Source organism: Nothobranchius furzeri, chromosome 9, assembly GCF_043380555.1.
Source record: "Nothobranchius furzeri strain GRZ-AD chromosome 9, NfurGRZ-RIMD1, whole genome shotgun sequence".
NCBI classification, from domain to species: domain Eukaryota; kingdom Metazoa; phylum Chordata; class Actinopteri; order Cyprinodontiformes; family Nothobranchiidae; genus Nothobranchius; species Nothobranchius furzeri.
Window position 1 is genome coordinate 20,713,026 of NC_091749.1, and position 26,784 is coordinate 20,739,809.

The following is a 26,784-nucleotide window of genomic DNA, read 5'->3' on the forward strand; positions in this document are numbered from 1 at the left end:
TGCTGCGTTTGAAACGTGCTATATAAATAAACTATGCTATGCTATCTTTTCTATTGCGCCTCTCAGGATTAAGTCATGAGGCGCTTCACAAAAACAAAAAATTTACATACAAAAACATGTCCAACAATGATTAAACGTGTTTAAAATGAGAAAAAAATAAAAATTGTAATTAAAAATGTAAGGAAAGACAGAGAAAATAAATAGGAGAGAGGGAAATCAGTGGATCCCGAGGAAGGTGGAATAAGAGCAGAATAAGGAGAGGGTGGTGATGAAGGTCACACCAAAACCTGAACAGGTGAGTTTAAAGGAGAGACCACCGAGTCCACTGATCTCAGGCACAGGGGGAGAGAGGTCCAGAGTCTGGGAGCCATGTCTGCTGACATAGACATAGGCAAAGGAAGGAGGTAATCCACCTCTAAGCATGCTTTCATCTCTGTAAACACTAGCTGACCAAAACTGATAAGTTAACAACTGACCTGTTCTGCTGCTGCTTTTAGCATTTTATCTCAGTTCTGATGCAAAGTTTAAAAAAAAAAAAAAGCTTTTTATTTATATAACTGGAGTTAATTGTTTCATTTCATAACTGTGCTTTTCTTTGGTCTGCAGGACAAAAACAAGCTGATGGATGCTTTGAAGCATGCTTCCAATATGCTTGGAGAGCTGAGGACTTCTATGCTTTCTCCAAAAAGTTACTATGAGCTCTGTATCCTTCATATTTGGTGTTTTAATTCATTCCATGTGAAAAAGAATCTGCTACTTGTCTTTTTCCTGAATAAAATGGGACATAATATGTCCTCTTTGAGGCCTACTGGATCACCACAGCAACAGATTAGCTTAAACCATCTGTAACACAGACATATAAGTAGAAGCACCATGGATTGCCTATTGGAGCTTGGAGCCCCCTATTCAGCTCTGAAAAGCATTGATCACAGTTTTCAGATCACGTTTATTTTTCACGGAGATCGGCCGCAGATTCCTCTTCCGGTCGGCATTCTAGGAATCGAAACTAGGAATCAAAATAAAAAACTTTGAACGATTCAGGGAAAAACTAACAGTTGGAACCGGTTCCAATCAATGCTCGTTGCCCAACCCTAAGGAGAGTTAGAAAATGTTGTTTCCAGCCCTGTTGACTTGCATTAATTGTTTCGTTCTTCCGGGGACCCGTGGTCCTGAAGTAGATGGCCGTGACTAGGACTCCCTGTTCATGGTTAGGATCTGTAATGAGCATAGCTGTCAATCACATAATTTCTTTCCCGTTTTGGTGATGCAACATGGCCGAACGCGTTCTGTTAGCCAATCAGAAGCGAGGTGTGTCTTCGTCTTCGTCTTCCTCCGCTTATCCGGGTCCGGGTCGCGGGGGCAGCATCCCAATTAGGGAGCTCCAGGCCGTCCTCTCCCCGGCCTTGTCCACCAGCTCCTCCAGCAGGACCCCAAGGCGTTCCCGGACCAGATTGGAGATGTAACCTCTCCAACGTGTCCTGGGTCGACCCGGGGGCCTTCTGCCGGCAGGACATGCCCGAAACACCTCCCCGGGGAGGCGTCCAGGAGGCATCCTGACCAGATGCCCAAACCACCTCAACTGGCTCCTTTTGATCCGGAGGAGCAGCGGTTCTACTCCGAGTCCCTCCCGAATGTCCGAGCTCCTCACCCTATCTCTAAGGCTGAGCCCGGCCACCCTACGGAGGAAACTCATTTCGGCCGCTTGTATCCGCAATCTCGTTCTTTCGGTCATTACCCAAAGCTCATGACCATAGGTGAGGATTGGGACGTAGATCGACCGGTAAATCGAGAGCCTGGCTTTCTGGCTCAGCTCCCTCTTCCCCACGACAGATCGGCTCAGCGTCCGCATCACTGCAGACGCCGAACCAATCCGCCTGTCGATCTCCCGATCCCTCCTACCCTCACTCGTGAACAAGACCCCGAGATACTTAAACTCCTCCACTTGAGGTAGGACCTCTCCCCCGACCCGGAGGTGGCAAGCCACCCTTTTCCGGTCGAGAACCATGGTCTCAGATTTGGAGGTGCTGATCCTCATCCCAGCCGCTTCACATTCGGCCGCGAACCTACCCAGCAAGAGCTGAAGGTCAGAGCTGGATGAAGCTAGGAGGACCACATCATCCGCAAAAAGCAGAGACGAGATTCTCCTGCCACCAAACTCGACACACTCCACACCACGGCTGCGTCTAGAAATTCTGTCCATAAAAGTGATGAACAGAACCGGTGACAAAGGGCAGCCCTGGCGGAGTCCAACCCTCACTGGGAACAGGTCCGACTTACTACCGGCTATGCGGACCAAACTCACGCTCCTCTGGTAAAGGGACTGAATGGCCCTTAACAGAAAGCCACCCACCCCATACTCCTGGAGCGTCCCCCACAGGGTGCCCCTGGGGACACGGTCATAAGCCTTCTCCAAATCCACAAAGCACATGTGGATTGGTTGGGCAAACTCCCATGCCCCCTCCATCACCCTTGCAAGGGTATAGAGCTGGTCCACAGTTCCACGGCCAGGACGAAAACCACATTGCTCCTCCTCTATCTGAGATTCAACTATCGATCGGACCCTCCTCTCCAGTACCTTGGCGTAGACCTTTCCAGGGAGGCTGAGGAGTGTGATCCCCCTATAGTTGGAACACACCCTCAGGTCACCCTTCTTAAAAATGGGGACCACCACCCCGGTCTGCCACTCCCTAGGAACTGCCCCCGATGACCACGCAATGTTGTAGAGACGTGTCAACCATGACAGCCCTACAACATCCATAGCCTTGAGATACCCAGGACGAACCTCATCCGCCCCCGGGGCTCCGCCGCTGTGTAGTTGTTTGACTACCTCAGCAACTTCTGCCCCCGAGATTGGACAGTCCATCCCCAGGCCTCCCAGCTCTGGTTCCTCCTCGGAATGCGCATTGGTGGGATTGAGGAGCTCCTCAAAGTATTCCTTCCACCGTCCGACTATAGCCTCAGTTGACGTCAGCAGCTCCCCTGTTTACAGTGGGGATGGAGTGAGGTGTGTACATATCATTAATAATAATGAGCAATCCTGCTGTTTTCAGCCTACCTCTGCACCAGCAAACATCTGGAGCTCAGAACAGGAGCAGAGAGAACACTAGTAAACGAGTAAACTACACCTTTAAATGGACTTAACAAAAATAAGCCATGGCTGCAGGTTTAGTTAAAACCCTTCCTTTTTGATAAGAACTTTGTTTTAGTTAATTAACAGTTGTCAGCACAAGACAAATGAAATATGTTTAGAAATGTGGAGGACAGTAAGAACCCAAGCTTCTCACTGAGCTGCAGCTGGAACTAGGGTCAGTACCGTCTGATGTTCTGTTTTTGCTCTTCTGTCTTATGGTCTTAACGGTGTTTCCAGATATGGCCATCTCCGATGAACTTCACTATCTTGAGGTTTACTTGACTGATGAGTTTGCAAAAGGACGCAAAGTGGCAGATCTTTATGAGCTGGTCCAGTACGCTGGCAACATTATACCCCGACTGTGAGTACTACCAACCTGGGCTACACGCTTGTTCCTCGTGAGGGTCTCGGGGAGCTGGTGTCTACCTCCAGCATTCACCAAGCAAGAGGCGAGGTCACCTGGAGAGTTCTCCAGTCCACCACAGGAACACACAGACAGTCACAGCTGGGCACGTTTTAGCATCTACATCATAGCTCATCGCCACCAGGGTACATCTAGTACACTGTGGTGTAAAGCGCTTTGGAGTGCTCTGACTCTGAAAGGCTATACAAGTGTGGGTGATTAATTATTTACAAGCAGCTGGTTTCTAAGTAGGGTGGCTGCGCTCAGTCCTAGCGATGGAGCAGAGAGCTCAGAATAAAGCAGCTGCTCCTCCATGTCAAGAGGAGCCAGCTGAGGTGGTTTGGGCATCTGGTCAGAATGTCTCCCAGCCAGGTGAAGCGTTTCAGGCGGGTCGACTCGGCACACATCGGCCAGGGAAGGCCTGGGGATCCTGCCGGTGGATCTGGTGGAAGTTGCTGAGGAGAGGGCGGTTTGGGCCTCTGCTGGAGCTGCCACGCTACCTCCACCCTGACCCAGACTCAGGTGGAAAGAGATGGACAGGAGTTCAGAAGCAAATCTCTTATTCATAAAATAAATGCAGCATTACTGAAACTAATACCCGTTGCAACCGATGATTACAGAGAAAAACCAAATTCTGTCATTTTAAAGCAGAATTTGTTTAGTAGTTTTGCAGGCAGGAGCTAATCGTTTTCTCCTCTCCCTTCATCCGTCTCTCCTCAGCTATCTGCTGATTACAGTGGGTGTGGTGTACGTTCGCTCTTTCCCTCAGTCTCGCAAGGACATTTTAAAGGATCTGGTGGAGATGTGTCGTGGTGTCCAGCACCCACTCAGAGGCCTGTTCCTCAGAAATTACCTGCTGCAGTGTACCCGCAACATCCTGCCAGATGATGGCGAGCAGCCAGAGTAAGTCTAACTGCACCTCTTGAACCAGTTCACAAACATCAGAGCTAAAAACCCTCGATAAGCTACACTCTCCATCTCAAATTTAGCATTAAGTGTCAGAAACCTGCAGCTGGTATCTGTTGAATGTGGGTGAGACATCATAGTTAAGGGATGTTTCAGACTCTTAAGCCTAATTTAATCTTCTCCGTCAGCTCCACGAGGGAGAGACACGCACGCACGAACGAAAACGTTTTGCCCTCATACTTCTCCGTCTCCTGGGGAGTGTTGCAAAGCAATTCCCCGCCAGGACAACAGAGGGCGTAGCGCTGTTCACTGGTATCCTGTCATGTATCCGGTCCAAGATCGCGGCCGTTTCTCAATGCCAAGGAACCTTGCCTTGATGTCTTGGCCCCGCCCCGGTTGCCTAGGAGATACGTCATCAGGAACCGCCAAGTTCCAGTATTCATGTTCTACCGAGGCGTGTGATCTCTGTTAGCCGTTTAGCTAGCTGAACAAGGATACGCGGGAGGTGTCTTGTAGCCTAGCCTTTGTCAATAATTACCCACAATACACCGCGGTATTTTCAAAAGGATGGTGGATCAGAAGCCGGCATCTACTTCAGGGACAGTTTTCAAGTTTAAAAGTAAGTCGGCTAATTTCAAATGTTTTTTTTAGAACCAAAGAAGTTATCTATGGTTGGTTAGTTGCTTAGTAGTTGTAGCTTCGGTGGCTAGCGGGTAGTAACTCACTTATATGTTTAATTTAATAAACATACACACAATTTAAAAGTAAAAGGCTTGTTCCTTGTGTCACGCGCCGCTTCCACGGCGGTCACGTGATGCAAGTCTGTTCTATTTAACCGTTTTCTTTGACCAAGGAAGGACAGTGTCCTCGTAAGCAAGGCGCCGGGCCTCTCAGGACATCGCCTCGCCGGGCTAGGTGCCTTGACATTGAGAAACACCCTGTGTGTTTGTATTGTGGGTTTTTTTGTATTTAAGAGACTTTTTAACACAGACACATTTGTCCCTCATCCTCCTCCACCTCTTCATGCGCTCGCCATCGCTAAACCCACGTTTCTCATCATTTCCATCCATGAATAAAATGCTTGCAGTGCATCTTTTCACTCCTCCAGCCACAGGAGAATAAAATGTCCATATTTTTAGTTTTTCCGCGAGGGATTCTTCAAACTTCACTGTGTCTGCCGCTAGATATCCTCGCCTCGCTTTATGTTTTTGAGGGCACAATGGCAGCGCTGTAGATGACAGCGGTGTCCTGACCAATCACGATTTAGCGTTCTCCGTCTTGACGAATGGATGTTTAGAAAAGAGAGCTCGACTCTGTCCGTCCTTGCGAGCCTGTCTAAGAGGCCTTGGAAGGACGGATAATGGCGTTTCGTGCGTTTGTCCTGACGCAGACGGAGAAGTTTAAATTAGGCTTTAGACTTGAATTCTTTTATTGCTTCAGTAAAATAAAGACAATAACGATTTACATTATTTTCATGGCTCGGCTTTTGATCAGCTTCTTTTATTTTCCAGGGGAACAGAGGAGATGACTGGTGATATCAATGACTCCATCGACTTCGTTCTTCTTAACTTTGCAGAAATGAACAAATTATGGGTTCGAATGCAGCATCAAGGTCACAGCAGAGACAGAGAGAAGCGAGAGAAGGAGCGCCAGGAGCTCAGGATTTTAGTTGGCACCAATCTAGTTCGCTTGAGCCAATTGGAGGGTGTCAATGTGGACAAGTACAAACAGGTGTGTGTGTGTGTGTGTGTGTGTGTGTGTGTGTGTGTGTGTGTGTGTGTGTGTGTGTGTGTGTGTGTGTGTGTGTGTGTGTGTGTGTGTGTGTGTGTGTGTGTGTGATGCAATATTTTACTATTTAGTTTGGTTCTGGCATTTTAATACTGACACTAGCTGGATTTAAGCATTAATATGACTCCTGAAGCAGCTCTGCAGACAGATGAAGGCTGGTTGGCTTCACCAGAGCTGCTGCTGTCACTGATCACTTCTATAAACTAGATCTCACTACCAAGCACGACTGTGATCTCTCTACTCACATAATGATTTTATTTATTTACTTTTTAATTTCAGGCTTTTATGAATCACAACACCAAGCCTGTTGACCTCAAGTGTTAACAAATTGCGAGTCATGATTTATTGAACTGAAACAAAACCCCAAAGGAAAGCTGTGGTAAACAAATCCACCCCCTGATTCTTCAGCCAGTTGAACTTTCTGAGTTTCTGGTACTTAGAAGTCCTGAGATGTTGGGAATAGAAGGTAAAAATGTCGGCAGCTTGTTGGGAGACTTCAGGCCTTTTCATTTTCATTTATTTATTTATTTAAAGAGCAACTTCCACCACCAGCGTTGGACGTCTGAGCTTCAGGATAAGTTGTCCCGGTCCTCTCAGCTGTTGTCTCCATACTTTCAGGACTTTGCACAGACGTCAGCTTATCGAGACTGTGCAAGCAGGAAGGCCCAAGACCATTATTACTTTAATGTGATGGAACCTGTAAATATTGGTGGGGACATAAATGTAAGAGGAAGAACAAAATAAGCACTTCAGAAAGGTGAGGACATGAGTGAATACAGGACAGTGCAGCACTGTGGCAAGCTGTTTTAACATTTAATCAACAGTGGGACCTCTAATTACTTTTTTACATGGCAGTACTTAAATGCATCCTAGTAATAATTGTATTCTAATTTGTCGTAATTGTAAATAAAAACAACAGAATCGGTTCAAAAACAAAAATGGGTAGAATCTGAAGAACCAATATCTTAGTAGGGATCAGCACATCCCTAGTATATCGTCTCTACTCAGGAACTACCTAATGGGGTTTGTTCAAGTCTGATGAGTCAGCAGATGTTTAGACAGCAGACAGTCGACTCCAAACAGTTGATGCCAAACCTTTCCTCACATGTCTTTCACTGTAAAAACAAGTTCTATATACAGCAGGATGCAAAAGTTTGGAGAGGCTTGTTCTTCTTTGATTTCCTGCATAAGTCGTTGGGGGTTACGATAAAAAGTTTCAGGTTAATACGTCATAAAGGAGACACAATGGTATTTGAGAATTAAAACAAAGTTTATAGGATTTGCAGAAAATGTGCAATAATTGTTTAAATAAAGTCAGGCAGGTGCAGAAATGTGGGCGCCACAAAAAGAAATGAGCCCAATATTTAGTAGATCCTGCTTTTGCAGAAATTACAGCCTCCAAACGCTTCCTAAAGCTTCCAGTGAGAGTCTGGGTTCTGGTTGAAGTACTTTGGACCATTCTTCTTTAAAGGGACTTTACGGACTTTTGAATTTTTATGCTCGCGATTGCCCCCTCAGGCCAAAAGCGTAACGTCAGCTTCAATAGTACGCTCGTGCACGAGGCGCGCATGCTGTACGTGCACACTCCTTAATGAAAATAACAGCTGAGACAGTCCTGTGTGTGTGTGGGTGGGTGTGGGTGTGTGTGTGTGTGTGTGGGTGTGGGTGGGTGGGTGGCCCGGAGGACAGGAGAACGCGCAGCTAATTAATTAAATAATTTGGTTCTGTAACTTTCTCTTCAGCACAGCCGACAAAGGTTTAAGATGGGTCAGTCCTCCTGCATGCTCAGATCATTCCCTTCCCTTGCTTGAAAAATTGTTCCAAAATGAAAGTTGAACCCACGTCTTTTTTATCTGTGAATTCAATGCCGTTCGGCAAGTCTCAAATAACAATTTTGGCGTCTTACTGTAAAAAAATATACCATTAATGTAAAAAAGAAACTCTAAATATACTATGTCCACACCCAGAATCAAACCCGTATCTTCCACACGAGAGTCAGATGTCTTACTAGGTGAGCTAAAGCGCCAGTGACGTCTTTTGTATCTGTAACATTTATATCCATGATGACAGCTGAAACAACGTCTGCTGCTAAAGCTACTGATGGCAAATGCTACGGGCTATGCCTGAGCGTGAACGCGCATGAAGCAGCCTGCTCGACCCGAGCAGCTCTCTTTTTCTGTGATTTTACAGAAAAAACAGGCAATCACAGTAAAAATGCCAGGGCTCATTCTACAGGACCAGGGCATTGCAGGAGAACGTATGAAGAAGAAATTTATTATTTCTATACATGTTTTGGCTGTCAAACTTCCATAAAAACATCTCTAGTTCATTCAGGTCTGATGGCTCCTGAGCACAGACATCTCTCTTAAGCCCTATTTAAAAGTGTAGAGTTAAATATTGTTGCTTTTAAGCTTAATATATTACCTTTACTTATGATCAATAAGATGTGATATTCTATATAAATATAGGTTATCAACCTGCTTGGTCTTTGGATGTTTAATCAGAAGATTCTAGGATTTGAGTCAGGTTTATAAAAGGTAAGAAATTTATTTGTAAAAAAATTATAAACATGACAACTAGGACACTATGTGAGGAATGAATCTAGTTGGGACTCCAAGGGCAGCTGATGGGTACCAGCAGTCCAAGCAGTCAACTTTCTCCCATCTCCTGACTGCATCACTGGAGCTCAGCCACAGTGACGTTTGGGTTCTTCTTTACCTCTCTCATCCAAGGCTTGTCTCCACCGGTAGCTCAGTTTGGCCGGAGGGCCTGCTCTAGGAAGGATTCTGGTCATCCCAAACATCTTCCATTTAAGGATTGTAGAGGCCACTGTGTGCTTAGGAACCTTTAGTGCAGCAGAGATGTTTTTGTCTATGACCAGATCTGTGCCTTGCCTCAAATCTGTCTCTGAGCTCTTCAGGCAGTTCCTTTGACCTCATGGTTCTCATTTGCTCTGACATGCACTGTGAGCAGTAAGGTCTTATATAGACAGGTGTGTGTCTTTCCTAATCAAGTCCAATCAGTGTAATCAAACACATCTGGACTCCAATGAAGGTGTAGGACCAGCTCAAGGATGATCAGAAGAAATGGAAAGCACCTGAATAAAATATACGAGTTTCACAGCAAAGGGTCTGAATACTCAGGACCATGTGATATTTCAGTTTCTCTTTTAAAAAAGCTGCAGATATTTAAAAAGTTGTTTTTCTGTCAACATGAGGTGCTGTGTGTAAATTAAATATGAATTTAAATGATTTTAGCAAATGGCTGCAGTATACCAAAGAGTGAAAAACTGAATACTTTACATACCCACTGTATGTCTCACAGCTGGCCAGGGAATGCCTTGGGATTCCCCGGAGGAGCTGGCCCAAGTGGCTGGGGAGAGGGAAGTCTGGGCCTCTTGGCAAACCAATTCTGGATAAGCAGGAGAAAATGGATGGGAGGAGTAATTGCACTTTTTGTAAATCCTATGAACGGTTTCACTTTTCTAATATCACCGTGTGTGTGTCCGATATGATTAGCTGACATTTCTTATCATAATCAACCATTTATACAGGAAAATCATGAAGATCAACAAGGCTGTCCAAACTTTCACATCCCACTGTACTTGTCCAATGTTGTCCAATTCAGTCTTCAATGAACTGGATACGTTACGGTCTTGGTGGGATTAAGACTTGGTTTATAATCCAAACACTGAGTACTGACAGACATCAGGTTTTTGTGCAATAATTCTGTCTTGTTTCTTTTCACAGATAGTTTTACCGGGCGTGCTGGAGCAGGTTGTGAACTGTAGAGACTCACTGGCTCAGGAATATCTGATGGAGTGCATAATTCAGGTATTTGGTGTAGGTTTTTTTTTTAAATCTCAAAACGTACAAAGCGTGAAAGTTCTAGAAGGGACCTTTTGACTAGCTAGTTAAAACCAGGATGCACCAAAATGAAAATGCTTGGCCAAATCCAACAATAAGGAAACCAAGGCCGAAACCCCCCAAAAATCATTGTCAGTAATTCAACATTTATGGCTCCAATGTGTACTAATCTCACTAGCATAAAGGCATTGCAATAAATCAATTACAAACCATGAAAATATTTATGTAGCACTGATGGGGTTGGGCATCGATTGAAACCGAGACGGTCAGTTTTTCGAATCCTAGTTTGGATTCCCAGGCTGCCGACTGGAGGAGGAATCTGGGGCCGGTGATCTGGGGGTGATCTACAAATTCTGATCAATTCCTGTCAGAGCTGATCACACCAGCTGCAGTCCTCAGGGACCCTGAGAGCAGCATCAGCTTGGGTTGAAAGCTAATGGAACGGAGAAGTTTCTCTAACTTTCTCTGTTTTGCTGGATTACGTTAACAAATTATCTTCCAGAAAAAAACGACTGGCGCTCGAGTGTCGCAAATCTTTAGGGTGTGTTTCTGTTGGCATTTTCGGAGTTTGTGGAGTTTATTAAGAGAGGACAAACTGACAATAGTGTCTGGTCATTTTTGACAAAGCGTTTGTCTGTTTTGGCCGACTCTGATTCTTATGAGTAATATTCACCCTCTGATGAAGATTTTTACTCATCCAGTGAGAAAGAAAGTTATGCTGCAGCTGCGCAACAGAGTGTGTGCTTCATGAGAGTAAACACGCTTCACACACATGACCCAGATCTTATTTCACTGTTCAGGACGTGGTGGGTGCAGAAAGGATGGTAAAAACACGTACAGGCTTAGTGGGAATGTAAAAGAAAAGCCAGGCAGATGCGGTAAATGTGAAACTGGAAGTAAAAAGTGCTTCACATAATTGATACGATAATTCCGGAGATCGTAATAAAACACTACTAAAAGGGGAAAACTTTACTTCTGAAATCAGTCCGAATGTACGATTTTTATGAAGCAAACTGCAAGTTGCCACATGAGTTTAGTAACACCAGTTTTAAACCAGCATGACCACTGCTTATTACTCTGCTTCACAAGCTCTTCCCATCAGCGGGAGTTAACCACGAGTCTCGGCGACTCTACCAGGTCATTCCGAGGACATACCTCTGTTTAGCTATTTCATTGGCTCCTGAAAATGGGCTGAGAAATAATCCTTTCAGCCACATGATTGTGCCTGAATGACTTCATTGAATGTTTATATTTGTCATCTACTCTTTGATGAGGGCCCAAAATGACCCAAAAATGCCTTTTCAGCCAAAACAGGTCATCAGGTGAACCCTGCTTCGTTTCAGCTCGTCCCGCCCGCATGTGTCGCTTTCTCTAAGTTGTGCTAAATTAAAAATTCTTTGCCAAAAGCCCTCTGATGACCAACACAAGTCAGGATTTTTATTCTGAATCTTTTCAGACGGAAATTCGTAAAGGGACAGTGTGTATCTTCCCTGGCGATAGGGGGCAGTACATACCTAAATCATTGCATGCAAGCATTACTTCGTGTTCAAGTAAGACCTTACCAACGGATGGCCATTAGGGTAAAAAATCTTTGTGATCCAGCAAAATAACAAACTTATCAGATTCCCTTTCATCACTGGCAACGAGTGACGAGGTGTAAAAGAACAACGTTTATTAATGCTGAAAGTTTTGTAACCATTAGTTACAAATCAGTAAATGCATTCTGTCCTCACGGGCTTCTGTAGAAGGAAACATGGCATCCAATGTGGCGTCGCCCAGAAACTTAGACCAGCTCCCATGTATTTTAGACCCAATTTCTATGGTTATATGATATGAAACCACCAATATTGTTCAACAACTGGACATCTTCATTTGTTTACAACTCTCCAATGGACATTTCCAGAGATCCAACGGTTAAAACTACACATCGTCACTTTAATAACACTCCCCAAAGCTCTCCCTGCAGATTCTGATGGTACCCTTCTACCTTCAGCAAATGTCATGCTCTCATGAAAAACCACCAAGATGGTGAACAATTTGTGTTTTTTCACAATAATTACAAGTTTCCTTTAGTTCCAACTGTTAACAGTTGGCCTTATGGCGCTTTCCTTTTACCATGGACGCAATCGACATGTTTGCACCACTGCTACTGCTGTCACTATGAAGAGCTGCTATGTTAAACGTTGAAGTTAGAGTAAAAGAATTCTCTGACTTTACGAGTGAGGCATTCGACTTCGGGCGGGTCTCTCAGTTAATTTTTGCTGCTCGGAAGTTGGAATTTCCAAATATCGAATACAAATGGAACACCATTACTACGGTGAAGCATCAACTCTAAACAGACTTTTTACAGAGTTTTTTTTACTTGCTTTGTATTTTGCTAATTCATCTGTGCTGATCTAGGTAATTTTAGGATCGGTGAACTTCAATCAATCAAGTCACATTTATTTTCACATGACCATGTCAATCAGGAATTCATCTTACAACAACATTCATCGCCGTCTTCCGCGTGAGAACGGGGCGCGGAAGGACAACATTATTTAAAAAATGAGAATTATGACTTATGTGCTGAGCTTGTTCTTTGTAAAATGTGCGAACTGAACTTAGAACTGATTAATGTTTAACACCAGCTTTCCCAACACTGTTTGGCTGACCCGGTGAAATTACTCCGAAGTTCGGTTTGCTGCAGAAACCTGCAGACACACGGATGCAGACCTTTCTTCTCCCCGTGAAGCTAGTCTCGAATCTGAAACCCACCTCCCATGGAGGTAGGCCACTAATGCCCACTTTCTCCGAGTTGTGAGTACAGAGGGGATGAGTTCATGCTGCCGTTGAGAGCCAACCCCTAACCCGTACAGCTGGGTGGCCGACACCAACACGTAATCGAGTCGGAGCATTTTTAGGTGACTGCATTGACAAATGTGAAACCGGATTTCTTTTCTGGTCTCAGATTTGGAAACGAAGCGGATGTGAAAGGTTTGGGTGATCCATTTGCCACAGTAACTTTTGCATTTGCATAATGTATAAACGTAACATCGAGCAACCCCTCTTTCATAAGGTTTTCCCTGATGAGTTCCACCTTCAAACATTGAATCCTTTCCTGCGTTCTTGTGCGGAGCTGCATCAACACGTCAATGTGAAGAACATCATCATTGCCCTCATTGACAGGTACGTCTGTTGTAGAATGGTAAAACGTGGCAGTAAACCATGAAGGCTTTCTGACTCATGCTGCATGTGTAAAACCATGTTTGCCTAACATTATTAGATCTTCTACATTGAAAGACTTTGCCTTCAGTACATTAGTGCAGGGCTATACAATTACAGGCCTGGAGGGCACATTTTGGTTTTAACCTGCTTCAACTCACATGATGTCAGTCAGCAGGTGATTAACAGGCTTCTGCGGAGCCTGATGAGCTGCTGCACAGGTGATTCACCACTGAATCTAGTGTGTTGGAGCAGAGAAAGTACTCAAAAGTGCTGGATGCCGGCCCTCCAGGCCCGGAACTGACTAGCCTTGAGTTAGTGTGAGCAACGTGGATAATGGAGTCTGTTGCTGCTGTGGTGGAGATGAAGGGTCACGATGGAGGAACGAGTAGAAACTGAGCTTAAAGGGAATAAGGGGTGAATGTTTGATGGTTCCATTTTCCCTTAAACACCCCCGAAATCCTAAACGTCCATAATGGACAATTCTTCACTTACAGCTTTTAAAACATTCGCCGTTGTCAAGGACACGTCCTTCAGTCATGCATAACCTGAAGGTATGAGTCCGTTTGGCACCAGACCCGTCCAACAGACCTGTTGTTGGGTGGGGACTGATTCTCAGTAAACTGAGTTTTGGGTGATTTTCAGATGAGGAACAGTTTAAAATTCTTGTCCGATGTCACAGACCCCCCCTCAGCCTCTGCTTACTGGTCTGGCTCTTGGTTCAACGGTGTAGATGCAGAAGAAGCTCACGTCTCTGTAGATCATAGCAGTTATTCACAGGTTCCTCTGTCCACATGGGACAAAAGGAGGACCAGTTTCACTCATAAAAACTCACCATTAAAATATCGTGTCTTGTTAATCTAGACTGGCTCTCTTTGCTCATCGAGAGGATGGCCCGGGTATCCCAGCTGAGATCAAGTTATTTGACATCTTCTCTCAACAAGTGGCCACTGTCATTCAAGTGAGTTGGTGGTAGGGTGTGGGTGTGGGTGTGGGTGTGTGTGTGTGTGTGTGTGTGTGTGTGTGTGTGTGTGTGTGTGTGTGTGTGTGTGTGTGTGAATATATCGTCTATAACAAGACTGTGCATATACCTGAGTGTGTCCTCCTCCAGTCTCGTCAAGACATGCCTTCAGAGGATGTGGTTTCTCTCCAAGTCTCGCTCATCAACTTGGCCATGAAGTGCTACCCAGAACGTGTTGACTACGTCGACAAGGTCCTGGAGAGCACAGTGGAAATCTTCAATAAGCTTAATTTGGAACAGTAAGTTCAAATAACTCAAACTAATAAGTATGGAGTAAAGGTCTGAGGCCTAATGAGACAAATGAGAGAAACAAGAACATAAAATGGCTCATGAGTAAATAAACATATTTAAAAGGTATTTAGGCAGCTAGAAAGTACTACCTGGTCCATCAGGTAGCTTATGGTCAACGTCTACCTGATAGAAAGCATGTTTGACCCCCCAGACTTTCTACTATTAAGGGAAATTATTTAATGTAAATCTTAAAAATAAGCAACCATCATATGCTGTAACAGTGGAGTTGGTCCTCCATGTGGAGAGGAGCCAGCTGCTTCGAGTCGTCCCAGTGCAGACAGAAGGGCGTGTTTTGAAGATGCCAACAAAACCACATCCTCTTCAAAGACCACAGAGGTCTGCACAAGGCCCATGTCGTCCCCAGGGATACAGAAAGAACATTCCTGGTGTGAGCTGAAGGTCTCACAGACACAAAGTTTACCAGCTTTGTCCATCCCCCACCCTCCACCCGGCGGTGACAGCACTCCCCAGCTTATGGACCATCCAAGTCAGCACAGAAGTTTAAAAGCCATTTGGGTTGTGATCTGGATAGTCGCTCTTTCCAGTCACACCTCTCCAGGTAACTCTTGTCATTGGCCACTTAGGTTTTGAACCGAAGTTACCCAGAAAAATAACAGGACCTCCAGATGGTTCCGCCTCAAGGACCTGATCCAGAAACTCCAAGAAGGCTGGGTAATCCTGTGTGGCGCGTAGGCCAAAGCAGCGGTTGGCACCTTTTCTCCTCCAGGTTGAGCCAAAGGAAGGAAAACCTCTTCCCTTTGAGGGAAAACTCTGGTTTCCATCCGGGGACTTGTGACTGTCCCCACATCTGCTCAGTAGTCCAGCCCCTCTCTCTCCCAGGAGTTGGGTTAAATCATGAACGACCCACATTTTGTAGCACCTCTCAGAGTAAGGACTCCAAAGCACTTCACACTACAGTGTATCATTCATCCATTCACACACACATTCACACACTGGTGGGGAAGAGCTATGCTGTAGCCACAGCTGTCCTGGGGCGCACTGACGGAGGTGAGGCTGCCGAGCACAGGCGCCACCGGTCCCTCCGACCACCACCAGCAGGAAAGGTGGGTTAATGTCTTGCCCAAGGACACAATGGCAGCATTTTGTGCCTGGAGCTGGTATCGATCCTACAACCCTTTGATCGCTGGGCAACCGCTCTAGCTCCTGAACTGCTGCTGCCCCGTTCTGAGCCCAACTATATGTAGTTGTTTTCAAAGCCATGTTGCTGGGAGACCCTAGATTACACAGTCCTTGGAACGTTGGGAGTTCTCTAACCTCTCCAACACGACGGAGTGGAGCCTCTGCAGAAAGCCTGTAGATGACCAGGAACGCTCGCAGGGAGGGGATGTTTAAACGTTTAGAGTGTAGATTTTCTTAACGCTGGACCCATCTAGACTCTATGCATGCACTTCTCATCCTAAAGCACAGCATCGTTGTAAAAACATTACCCACAATGCAATGTGTTTAAAGGAAAGGCTTCACTGGTGCTACACGGGTCACAGCCTTTTCTTGGATAATGAGAGGGATTGATTTAGGATGTTTGTTCTGTTTCCTTCCAGCATTGCGACCAGCAGTGCCGTGTCTAAAGAACTGACTCGACTTTTGAAGATCCCTGTAGACACCTACAACAACGTGCTGATGGTGCTACAGCTCAAGCACTTCCCACCGCTCTTTGAATACTTTGACTTTGAGTCCCGCAAGAGCATGAGCTGCTATGTGCTGAGCAACACACTCGACTTCAACACCGTTATTGTGGCACAAGAACAGGTTGGAACCCAAACTTGTCAGACTATGAGAAAAAAAATCTATTTTAGGTGAATTTAAAATTCAGAACTGATGTGGAACAAATAGCTGTTCCCTGGACAACGAGTGTCCTTCACAGGCATGGAAACTGCTTGAACAGGTCTCATTGATGATTAAAACTGATTTTCCAGGTGGATGCCATCTTGAGCTTGGTGTCTACACTGATCCAGGACCAGCCAGACCAGCCAGCTGATAATCCCGACCCAGAGGACTTTGCTGAGGAGCAGAGCCTTGTGGGTCGTTTCATCCATCTTTTTCATTCTGAAGATCCTGATCAGCAATATCTTGTGAGTTCCTCGTTTATCTTTGTGAGGATGACCTCAGCTGTCTTCTGTTTGCTCTGTGCTGAGGCTGTTAGCAGGTTGCTGTTGCTAGGGTAGATGTTACTAACGTTTTAACCACCATTTTGGTTTAGATACTCAACACAGCCCGAAAACATTTTGGTGCAGGCGGAAATCAAAGGATTCGTTTTACGTTGCCCCCCCTGGTTTTTGCTGCCTACCAGCTGGCCTTCAGATACAAAGACAATTCCTCGACCGTAAGAACCAAATCTTCTTTCTGCACCACTAAGGTTGTGTTTCAGCATCTACTTTACTACTAAACCATCCTGAATCTTCCTCCTTTCAGGATGATAAGTGGGAGAAGAAGTGCCAGAAGATCTTTTCTTTTGCCCACCAGACCATCGGTGCCCTCATCAAGGCTGAGCTGTCAGAACTGCCTCTGCGGCTATTCCTGCAGGGGGCGCTGGCTGCTGGGGAAATTGGCTTTGAGAACCACGAAACTGTAGCGTATGAGTTTATGTCACAGGTGAATAACCAGCGTTTATACCGGTGTTGTTTATGTTAACAAAAATGATGGCGAATTGATTTCGTTGTTGCCCATCTTTTCATGATGAAATCGAGACGCTGACGAGCAAAAAAACTGCTCTTTGGTGACTAAAACGTGACGAGACAAGCGGGAGTTTTCGTTAACGAGCTGAGACTAGACGAAAACTATGATCAAAATGCACATTTCTGCCCGTCTCGCAAAAGTTAAAAGTAGCGCTGCGGTCTGTCTCAGCTGCTCACAGACCAGCTTCAGCAAGTAGTGAAGCTGGCTCCCCACCCACATCAGAGAGCACTACCCACTCTATCTGGCTGTGTCTCAATTCAGGGTCTGCATCCTTCGAAGGACCCAGTCTACTTGGCCGACGTGAGCTGGGTCCTCCGTCGGCCGAGTAGACCGGATGTTAACGGCTGTGAATTTGGACAGGCCTAGCCTTCATGAATTCTCGCCTCTCCCTCGGCGAACGTTCCGTCGCCTAGCAACCGTGTAACCGCTGAGCAGAAGGAACTTTAAACGATGGAGCTCGAAGTTTTATTTCGATCTTTAATCATTTCCTTGACTGTTGGAGAGCTAATTCAGAGAAAATACTTTCGACAAGCTGAGCCTGAGCAAAGATGTGATAATAGTTTTTAATACTTTCTAAGGGTCTTAATTTGACCAAAACCCATTTATCACCTTTTAAGACTTATCAGACCCAGCGGGATACCCTCTAGTAAACAATTCTCATTTGTAAACCAAAATAAAATTCAAGAGTTTAATGCAGAACTGATTTTATTTAGATATTTCTTTTATATGTACATGTTTAATCATTATTAACCATTTTTTTCTAGCAAAGTAAAACGCGTGTCAAAATTCTCCCTTCTCTCCTGTGCCCTCTGCTGCTCTGCCTCCATCTGCAGCCTCATGTCCTCCCTGATCAGCTCCAGAAGCTGGTCATCGCTGTCACCTTCCCCTGGATGCCCATTTTCTCCAGAATAGTCTTAACAAACATGTAAGAAAAGAAACAGGAAGAGAAAAGAGGACAACGGGTTATTCCTTTCATGTTTTCGCAGAAAAAACTAAACTCAAACGAGATTTTAAAAAATGAGATGTTTTTTTTTTATCTTTATTGACACATTTGCAGCAGACAAGACATAACATATTGACAAAACAACATCGATGTACAGGGTGTACATATTTGGTCACTCTACGTTCTCAGCTCATTGAGGTCTACCTGCGTTGTTCCCAAAAAACAACCTCGGTTACGAAGAGACTAGGGATGTCCCAGTACAACTTTTTCACTTCTGATACGATACCGATATTGCAGCCTTCAGCGTTGACCAATACTGATATCAATCAGATACAATGTCAGCACAAATCATCCATACTTTGAGTAGAACTATTTCTTACTGTGGAATGTATGAAAGGCTTGATCAAGTGATACGATTCAGTCGGAGAACAACAGTAAGTATGAAAGAAGAAGAAATTGTTTTTAACCTTTAAACTGTGAACCTTAACGGACTGCTGATATCGGAGATTTTTGAAGCAGTCCAAAATAATCCGATAGTGTTTTTGGGCTGATGTCGAATTACTTTGGATATCAATATCGGAACGGGACATCCCTAATGGAGACGGTCACTGGCTGCCTAGATGGAAAAGATCCAGACAAGTTGCAGAGGTTGTAAACGCGGTATTGACAGAAGAGAGGTCTCTGTCTGAAATAAAGACAAATAGTCGGATAGACTGAATGTTCCAGTCACTCATTTACAGGTTAGTTTAGGAGATGAATGGGTTGCTGGTTTGGGAAAATTAGTTTTGAGTGCAGAGGAGTCAGTTGGGTTACCGTGGCAATGCCTGTGTGTTCCGGGAGCAGAGTGGAGGATGTTCTCAGAGGTTCTCGTGCTGAAATCCTTAAGTTGTCGATAACAATAAATCTTATAAATGACCCACAGTTGTGTAGCACCTTTCAGAGTTAGAGGACTCCCAAGCACACCACAGTGTATCGTTCATCCATTCACACACGCTGGTGGGGATGAGCTACGATGTAGCCGCAGCTGCCCAGAGGCGCACTGACAGAGGCGAGGCTGCCGAGCACAGGCACCACTGGTCCCTCCGACCACCACCAGCACACAAGGGGGGTTAGTGTCTTGCCCAAGGACACAAGAGCAGAGCTCTCTGCCAAGAGCCAGGCTTGATCCTGCAACCCTCTGATTACTGGACAACAACCTCCTGAGCTACTGTTGCCCAAAATACTCACTGATATGTGCATAAGTACGGTTGATAAATGAAGACCCTGCTTTCTTCCCTGAAACAGGCATTCTCCCTGTATGAGGATGAGATCAGTGACTCCAAAGCGCAGCTGGCAGCCATCACATTGATCATCGGCACCTTTGAGCGAATGAGATGTTTCAGCGAGGAGAATCACGAGCCTTTAAGGACTCAGTGTGCTCTGGCTGCTTCCAAACTTCTGAAGAAGCCTGACCAGTGTCGAGCTGTCAGCACGTGTGCTCATCTGTTCTGGTCGGGTCGCAGCACTGACAAGAATGGTGAAGAGGTGGGTTTAGTTTTTATTTCATATAGTCTGACTTGTATTTCTAGAGTGGTGCTTTAAACGGATGCCATCGAGCTCATCTGGATGCAAGGCCGGATTAACCATATGGGCAACTGGGCAATTGCCCAGGGCAGCAAGGGCACGAGCAAAACACTGTATCTAGGGTGACTGTACGTCCTCTTTTCCCCGGTCATGTCCACTTTTCACTCTCTGCCCGGGGCGTCCGGACTGGGGGTTCTTTTATTGATGAAAATGTCCGGCTTTTCATCCAGGAGCAGGGATCGAATTATGGGGGAGTTGTATGTCCTACACATCCAGAGGAGCCGGAAAAAAGTTTTCCACCTATATTACATCATTTATGGACTCTTTAGAGCAGAGAGCACAGATAGCGGCAGAGCGATGATCGTTGTAGCACAGCGCTCCAGGCAGCTGCTTCCAGCGCACGGTCCATTCTCAAAGAGGCGCAACCAAAAAAACTATAGTTAACACACGATCGTTCATGTCCGCACATGTTCTCTATTTTCTGTCTTATTTGTGCCTGAAGCGCTCTGCTACTGCGGAGCTCATCACCTGTGCTGCGGTGACTCCACCTCACTGACGCAGCATCTAAACGCGCTCTCCGCTTTGCGGTCAGGAGATCCCTTTGATCTGCTCAAAAGTAACTGATGAGGTGAAAAAGTAAGAATCCAGGCAGCAGTTTTTCTGGATAGTTTAGAGGAGATGCAGGAAGATGAGAGACAGACAGGACAGGAAAATAGTTAAATAAAAACAAGAAAACTAAACAAGGAGTTGAAAAGTAAAATGTAGGTAGATTTATCTCCACTACACGTTTTTACCTGTATAAAACAATAAGTTATGCACTTGTCATAGTTATACATCTGATACAATTCAGATCACCTTCAAAACTCAATCACACACCCAGGGCCGTTTCAAGGCGTTCTGGGGGCCAAGGCAAAATGACCCCCCACCCCCCTCCCCATAACTGGGCTCCCCAGAAGCCTCTGTGTAATTCATACCCTCTCCAGGAGTGTTAGTTATACAGTGTTTATAAAAGCCCCTCAGACATCACTGACATGTTCTAATATTATCAGATGAAAAACTAAATTATCAGACATGCTGTCTCATCTGCTGCTTTTCTAAACTTGCAAAAAGTAACAAAACCGTTTGAAAGCTGCTATTTGTGGATTCTCTGAAAGTTTCCATGGAGTGTGTGACCACTTATTTTTTCATTGATCATTGATCCTATCATCTAATCTCACAGCTGAAACAAGCATCCTTAATAATCCGTGCACAGGAAGCTCACCGATGCTGTAGTAAAACAAAAGGTATAATAATTTCTTATTAAAAAAACTTGTTGCAGCACTAAAGCAGAAAAATGAGATTTTGCAATAAATATACTAAATATTTACATATGAATTGTTTTAGAACCCTTTTATTGGCAGAATCTGATATTAATGTAGTTCTTACAAAAAATGGGTCCCAACGTGGTTTGTGTGGCGTTGCAATAGTGTGACGTCATAGGCACAGATCCCCTGTCCTCTTGTTTGGAAATGGAAATATGGTCACCCTATATTAAACAAACTGTCCACCCGGGCTTTTGCGCTGCACAGAGACGCTTCGCTGCCAATGACTTTGAACGTCAGTTGAGAATCAGTCTCATGCAGACTGACCAATGAAGAGAGGGCCTCAGTTTAAGACCCTCTCCTCATTGGTCAGTCCACACGAGGTGGGTCAAAGGTTACTCTGAGCGGTTATGTGATGTCAGGCATTCAAGTATTGAGTATATTTACTGCATATTACAGTAAAATATTCTGTATGTGATCATATTATGGTGATCCTTGGGTCGTGATGATGGGGCCCTTTAATATTGTTGCCCAGGGTACAACAAAGTGTTAATCTGGCCCTGTCTGGATGCACAGAAACAGTCAATCTGAGAGGAAATGTTCAGGCCTCGTTTCCTGGAGACAGAACCTCATAGTTCAGTCCGATCATCCGTCCATACAGTTTTTCCTTTTTGTCTTTTTCTCCTAAACTTTACTGATTTTGCTTCATAAATGTTTGTTTACTCTAGTACATCAATAACCTAACACTATAATTATATGGTATGACGACTCCTGGGGTCTCATTTTTCAAGCTTGCTTACGCACACAACGGGGTCGGAAAACTACGTAAGCAACTTTCCACGCAAACTTTGGGATTTATGAAATAAAACTTAGCGGAAAAATGTGCGCAAATTTAAGTTGACTAAGGACCTGGCTTACACACATGTTGGACATGGAGAGCACCTGCAGTGCTGCTGCTGAGAAGGATAAAATTATGAAATCCTGCAGCATTATCACTTGTACCGCTTCGTTTTCACACAGAATAAGCCCCCCCCCCCCCCCCACACACACACACACACACACACACATGCGCGCACACACACACACATGCGTGCACACACACACACATGCGCGCACACACACACACACACGTGCACACACACACACATGCGCGCACACTCACACAAACACACACGCACACACACACTAGTGGTGGGCATAGATTAATTTTTTTAATCTAGATTAATCTCACTGTAATCTTGGAATTAATCTAGATTAAAATGGCTTATTCAAATTCTGCTACTTAGTGTGCTACCTAGATAATGAATAAAAGCAAGTCTTTGAGAATAGAGGCGTATTTCTTGTTTCAATAATGCAACACAGACTGATAAAGCAGTTTTACTATGATAACTGATGATGAAAATAAATAATGATCAATAAGTATTTGTGTTTAATAGCTGTTTATTCAGTTCAACAAATTCTGCACTGTAGGTCTACAGAATAGGTAACTATTTACAGTCAGTAGCATTTGGTCAATCAGTCCAAGCTCTATTTCTCCTTCTTCCACCAGTCACTCAAGTAGACCAGCTTGTTCACATTGTCTGGTGACAAACTAGATCTTCTCTTCTGCACAATATGGCCTGCTAAAGAAAAAAGTATATATATACACACACACACATACATACATACATACATACATACATACATACATACACACACACAACTATCTGGCCTGGGGCGGGTGTTACATTTCTGGGGTGCCCTTCCAATGCCCCTCTTTAGTTTGCATGTAGGATCGCCTCTGGTGAATAGGAGCGAGAGCTGGAAATGATGCCACAGCTCACCTGTATGAGCAGAAGCCAACTGTTGCTGTTGTTGTCTGAAAACGGCAAGGGGAGTTATCCTAGCTCAACTTTTCTAAACAAATATAAAAATTTATGAGTAAAACGTTTATTTTTGCAAGTGAATTTGAGTCGAAGCCACATGAACAACGACCTGTAGAAACAATTTATCACTATCACAATAAACAGCTGCTAAAAGAGCTAAACTTAGTTGGAAACCGCACCTGTCTGAGAAAGTATTGTCTCGGTTTTCTCACATCCGAGCGCTGCTTCGGCCGCGGACGGTGAAGTGTGGCCCGGGGAAAGCCCGGCTGGAAATGTCAGAGGTAAACAAAACAAAATAAAAAGAATGAAAGTCGAATTTATGGATTAAACTCTGGTGAAAGTACATAAATTATTTACTTGTCCCGCGTGATGAGAAGGGACAAGCGCTGCTGGTGGCGAAGGTGCGACTGTTCGACTGCATGGGGAACATTAAACTCCGCGAGCCTGGCGTCCGTCCATACGTACGATGATCCGCACCAACCAGGTATCCATCCGCGCAATGTGAAAGTCATCATAGCTTACTTAGTATAGACCCAGATCCCAACCCAACTTTGAGAATAGATTAACGGCGTCATTTTTTTTATCGCGCGATAAGAGTCCGGTTTTGCCGCAGTGCGTTAACGTCGATAACGGCCCACCCCAACACACACACACACACACACACACACACACACACACACACAGCCTGAAGTGCAGAATGCAGAATATCAGCAGGGGGGCAGATTGAGACGGAACATCATGCGTCTGTGACAGTGTGTGTGTCCTGTCACTGTGACCTGATCGATCATGCGCCCTGGCTACTTGGACAAGGGAGATCTCTGTCTGGTTGACTGGTTAGTGTGCATGACTTTCACCCAGGAGTCTGGGGATCAAATCCCGATTGGACCATTTTTTTTTGATCCGCCACAGATCTCTCTGAAGAACTCGGCGTTGACGGCTTCAGCAACGCTGTGCCACTCCGTGGGTTTTCTCTTATTTGTTTTGCAAAAGCACTTCCTTTCATTTCTCCACCTCACCTACAGGTACCTCAACTTCTGCTTGTGAAATAGCGCTTCCTTGATCTACGGTCGTGATCGAAATGCTGCAACAACCAGCTTATGTAAACGCATGAGATCCACAAGACACTTTGCATTGACTATTTATGGCAGTAAGTGGGCGTGGTGAGGGCGGGATGTGACTAAAATGCTGCTGAGAAACATTCTCATTAGTCTCGGATCTATGAAGCGGAGATTGCGTGCACCTGTGCGTACTCCATGTTTGATAGATCACAAACCTACTTGGCGCAAGTACATTTTTTTGCTGAGCTTAAAAGGATTCTACGCAATGTTTGATAAATGAGACCCCAGATCTGTTAACCTTCTTACATGCTTCATGTTTATAAAGTACCACATATTAATTATTGAATCTGTTGCACACTGTAAAGCCCAAGCTGTGGTGTTGTTTAGATCCGTGACGGGAAGCGAGTGATGGAGTGCCTGAAGAAAGCCCTGAAGATAGCCAACCAGTGTATGGACTCATCCCTGCAGGTCCAGCTTTTCATTGAGATTCTCAACAGATACATCTGCTTCTACGAGAGAGAAAACGATGCGGTAGGAGAAGTTATTTATTCTTTTGATGTTTACTTTTTCAGTTACTCTTAAGCCAAGATGGAAGAAAGTGTTATCTTGTAACGGGTAAAGAATAATTACAAAAAGATAGTGTTGGCACAGATTTAGTCTGACAGGTTAAATGTTGTACTGTAGAACAAATCATCTCTGATGTGCACATAAGAATACCAGGTTATATTTCTACTTTTCTTTTGGACTAAAGTGTCTCAGTTTGGTTAAAGATGATGGAGGGAAAACCAGACTAAACTAAAGGTGTTCAAATCAGTTATAAGAAGGTAACTGGTAACTCAAACACTTCAAATGAATGAACAGTATTTAAAAAAAATGTAATTTACTCCAGTTTCAAAGCAGACGGGACAAAATATTAGCCTTGTTTACTTGATCAGGGATGCACGTTAACATTTTGGCTTATAGCACTGGTGCTATGAAGGTCGCAGGTTTAGTAGTACAGAAAAAAAAGCTGTAGCACCAGCATAAAAAGTTTGTTACAATCTCTACAAACCAAAAGTAGCTCTTACAATTACTTAAACACACTGACAAACACCAGTGCATATAATTAAAACACTATAAAAACCACCAAAGCTAATTCCTGGTAGCTGAGTCTAACTCACGTACTTGACAATAAAACTGATTCTGAAATATCTCGTCAGTGTAATAAAAAAGTAATTTTCTTTTACTAAATTAGTGTAGATTTGTTCATTACAGAGGTCCGTCCTCAACGACATTGACATAGATGAGTAGACACCACGCAGATCACTACTGTGTATGATAGTCGCGTTTTCGTGGTCTACTTTTATAAACTGTATGGTTAACAGGATGTTTTAGCTAAGGCTTTAGCTCCGTGGAGATCTGGAGCTCTCAAACTGTGGTAGAGCACCGTTCATAAACCCACTCACACACCAGAATGAGAGCTCACTTTAATATTCATCAGGCAAAATACGTGAGTTTGGTTTATGTTCACACAAAAAAGAAACTTACAAGTTCACGAATGATGGTTAAATTAACTTGTTCAAATACAACACCACCGTGTTTTGGCTATTGGATATTTTAGTATTTGAATATTCTATTGAATCTTCGGATTAATGGAATATTCCATTTTACATGTTTCAAGCGAAACAAAACCGTGGTCTGCTGCCAAAAATATGAAATAAAACTATATAATTATGAGGCTGAAATGTCAGACTCTTGTTATAAAAGGCTCAATAGGGAGCCTAAGGCTCCTCCCCTTCCGGTCGGCTCATTGGTCCTCGGAAGAATGAAAAAATGAATGCAAGTCAACGGGGCGAAAAGAGTTATTTTCTAATCTGCTTTGCCTTACGCGCTGGATCACACATTTGTTGTACTTATTGTAATGATTTAATTTACATCTATTTAATGAACCATAAAATACAAGATTTTATAGAAAATATGAAATCAATCTTATGTATCTCTGGATAACTTCAACCAGAAGATTGGAACTTTTTATTGCAGGGATTATGTAACACTTATTAACTGAGAGACAAGACAAGAGAGAGTCACCTTTAAAACGTTTAAGATTTATTTCTAAACAATTTTAAACAAGACTAACTCTAAACTCTAAAGCCCTTTTCAGACAGACATTCTGGAACATTTGCGGACAATTCAATCCGGTTTTTAACCGGAACTGTGTTTTCAGACGCACCACTTTTGTACCGGAACTTGTCCTTTCGGCTGCGTTCACACAGCAGGGAAAAGTTCCAGATGTCTGACAGCGGCAGGGGGTGGGGTGGGAATCGGACTTATGTTAAGAAAAAGAAGAAGAAAATATCATTTCTATAGCGCCTCTCAAGATAAAAATCACGAGGCGCTTAAGCATAATTCTGCGCACACGAAGACGCATAAGAGACCTGGATCAATCAATCAATCAATCAATCAAAGCTTTATTTATAAAGCGCCTTCCGCAACCCTGTCAGGAAGCCCAAAGCGCTGAACATTGTACAGTTGTATGTAAATATATTGAATAAATCAACAATAAAAGAAATTCAAATTACAAAATACAAATTACAAAATACAAAATGGAAATTACAAGATAGATGAAACATTCTGGTAAAGGACAAATGTGTGAAACACATTTGGATTGAGTGGATGGATTGAGTGTACCAATGAAAACTGTGGAATGGATTCAACATAAAAGAGGGCCAAAATCAAACATGTTCTGGAAACGCCAAGCGGAGGAGGTGTGTTTTT

The 26,784-nt window shown here is 44.2% G+C and overlaps 1 protein-coding gene across 1 annotated transcript in view; it reads left to right on the forward strand.

Moving 5' to 3' along the window:
• Positions 1 to 26,784, forward strand: part of vps35 (VPS35 retromer complex component) — a 49,879-nt gene that overhangs the window by 10,640 nt on the left and 12,455 nt on the right. Inside the window, exons 3-16 of the mRNA XM_015941873.3 lie at positions 607 to 703; positions 3,368 to 3,491; positions 4,254 to 4,436; positions 5,951 to 6,170; positions 9,977 to 10,060; positions 13,149 to 13,258; positions 14,159 to 14,255; positions 14,406 to 14,554; positions 16,166 to 16,373; positions 16,541 to 16,696; positions 16,825 to 16,947; positions 17,037 to 17,216; positions 19,528 to 19,767; positions 24,418 to 24,561. Of these exons, the coding sequence (XP_015797359.1) occupies positions 607 to 703; positions 3,368 to 3,491; positions 4,254 to 4,436; positions 5,951 to 6,170; positions 9,977 to 10,060; positions 13,149 to 13,258; positions 14,159 to 14,255; positions 14,406 to 14,554; positions 16,166 to 16,373; positions 16,541 to 16,696; positions 16,825 to 16,947; positions 17,037 to 17,216; positions 19,528 to 19,767; positions 24,418 to 24,561 (2,115 nt within the window). The remainder of the gene's footprint in view (positions 1 to 606; positions 704 to 3,367; positions 3,492 to 4,253; positions 4,437 to 5,950; positions 6,171 to 9,976; positions 10,061 to 13,148; positions 13,259 to 14,158; positions 14,256 to 14,405; positions 14,555 to 16,165; positions 16,374 to 16,540; positions 16,697 to 16,824; positions 16,948 to 17,036; positions 17,217 to 19,527; positions 19,768 to 24,417; positions 24,562 to 26,784) is intronic.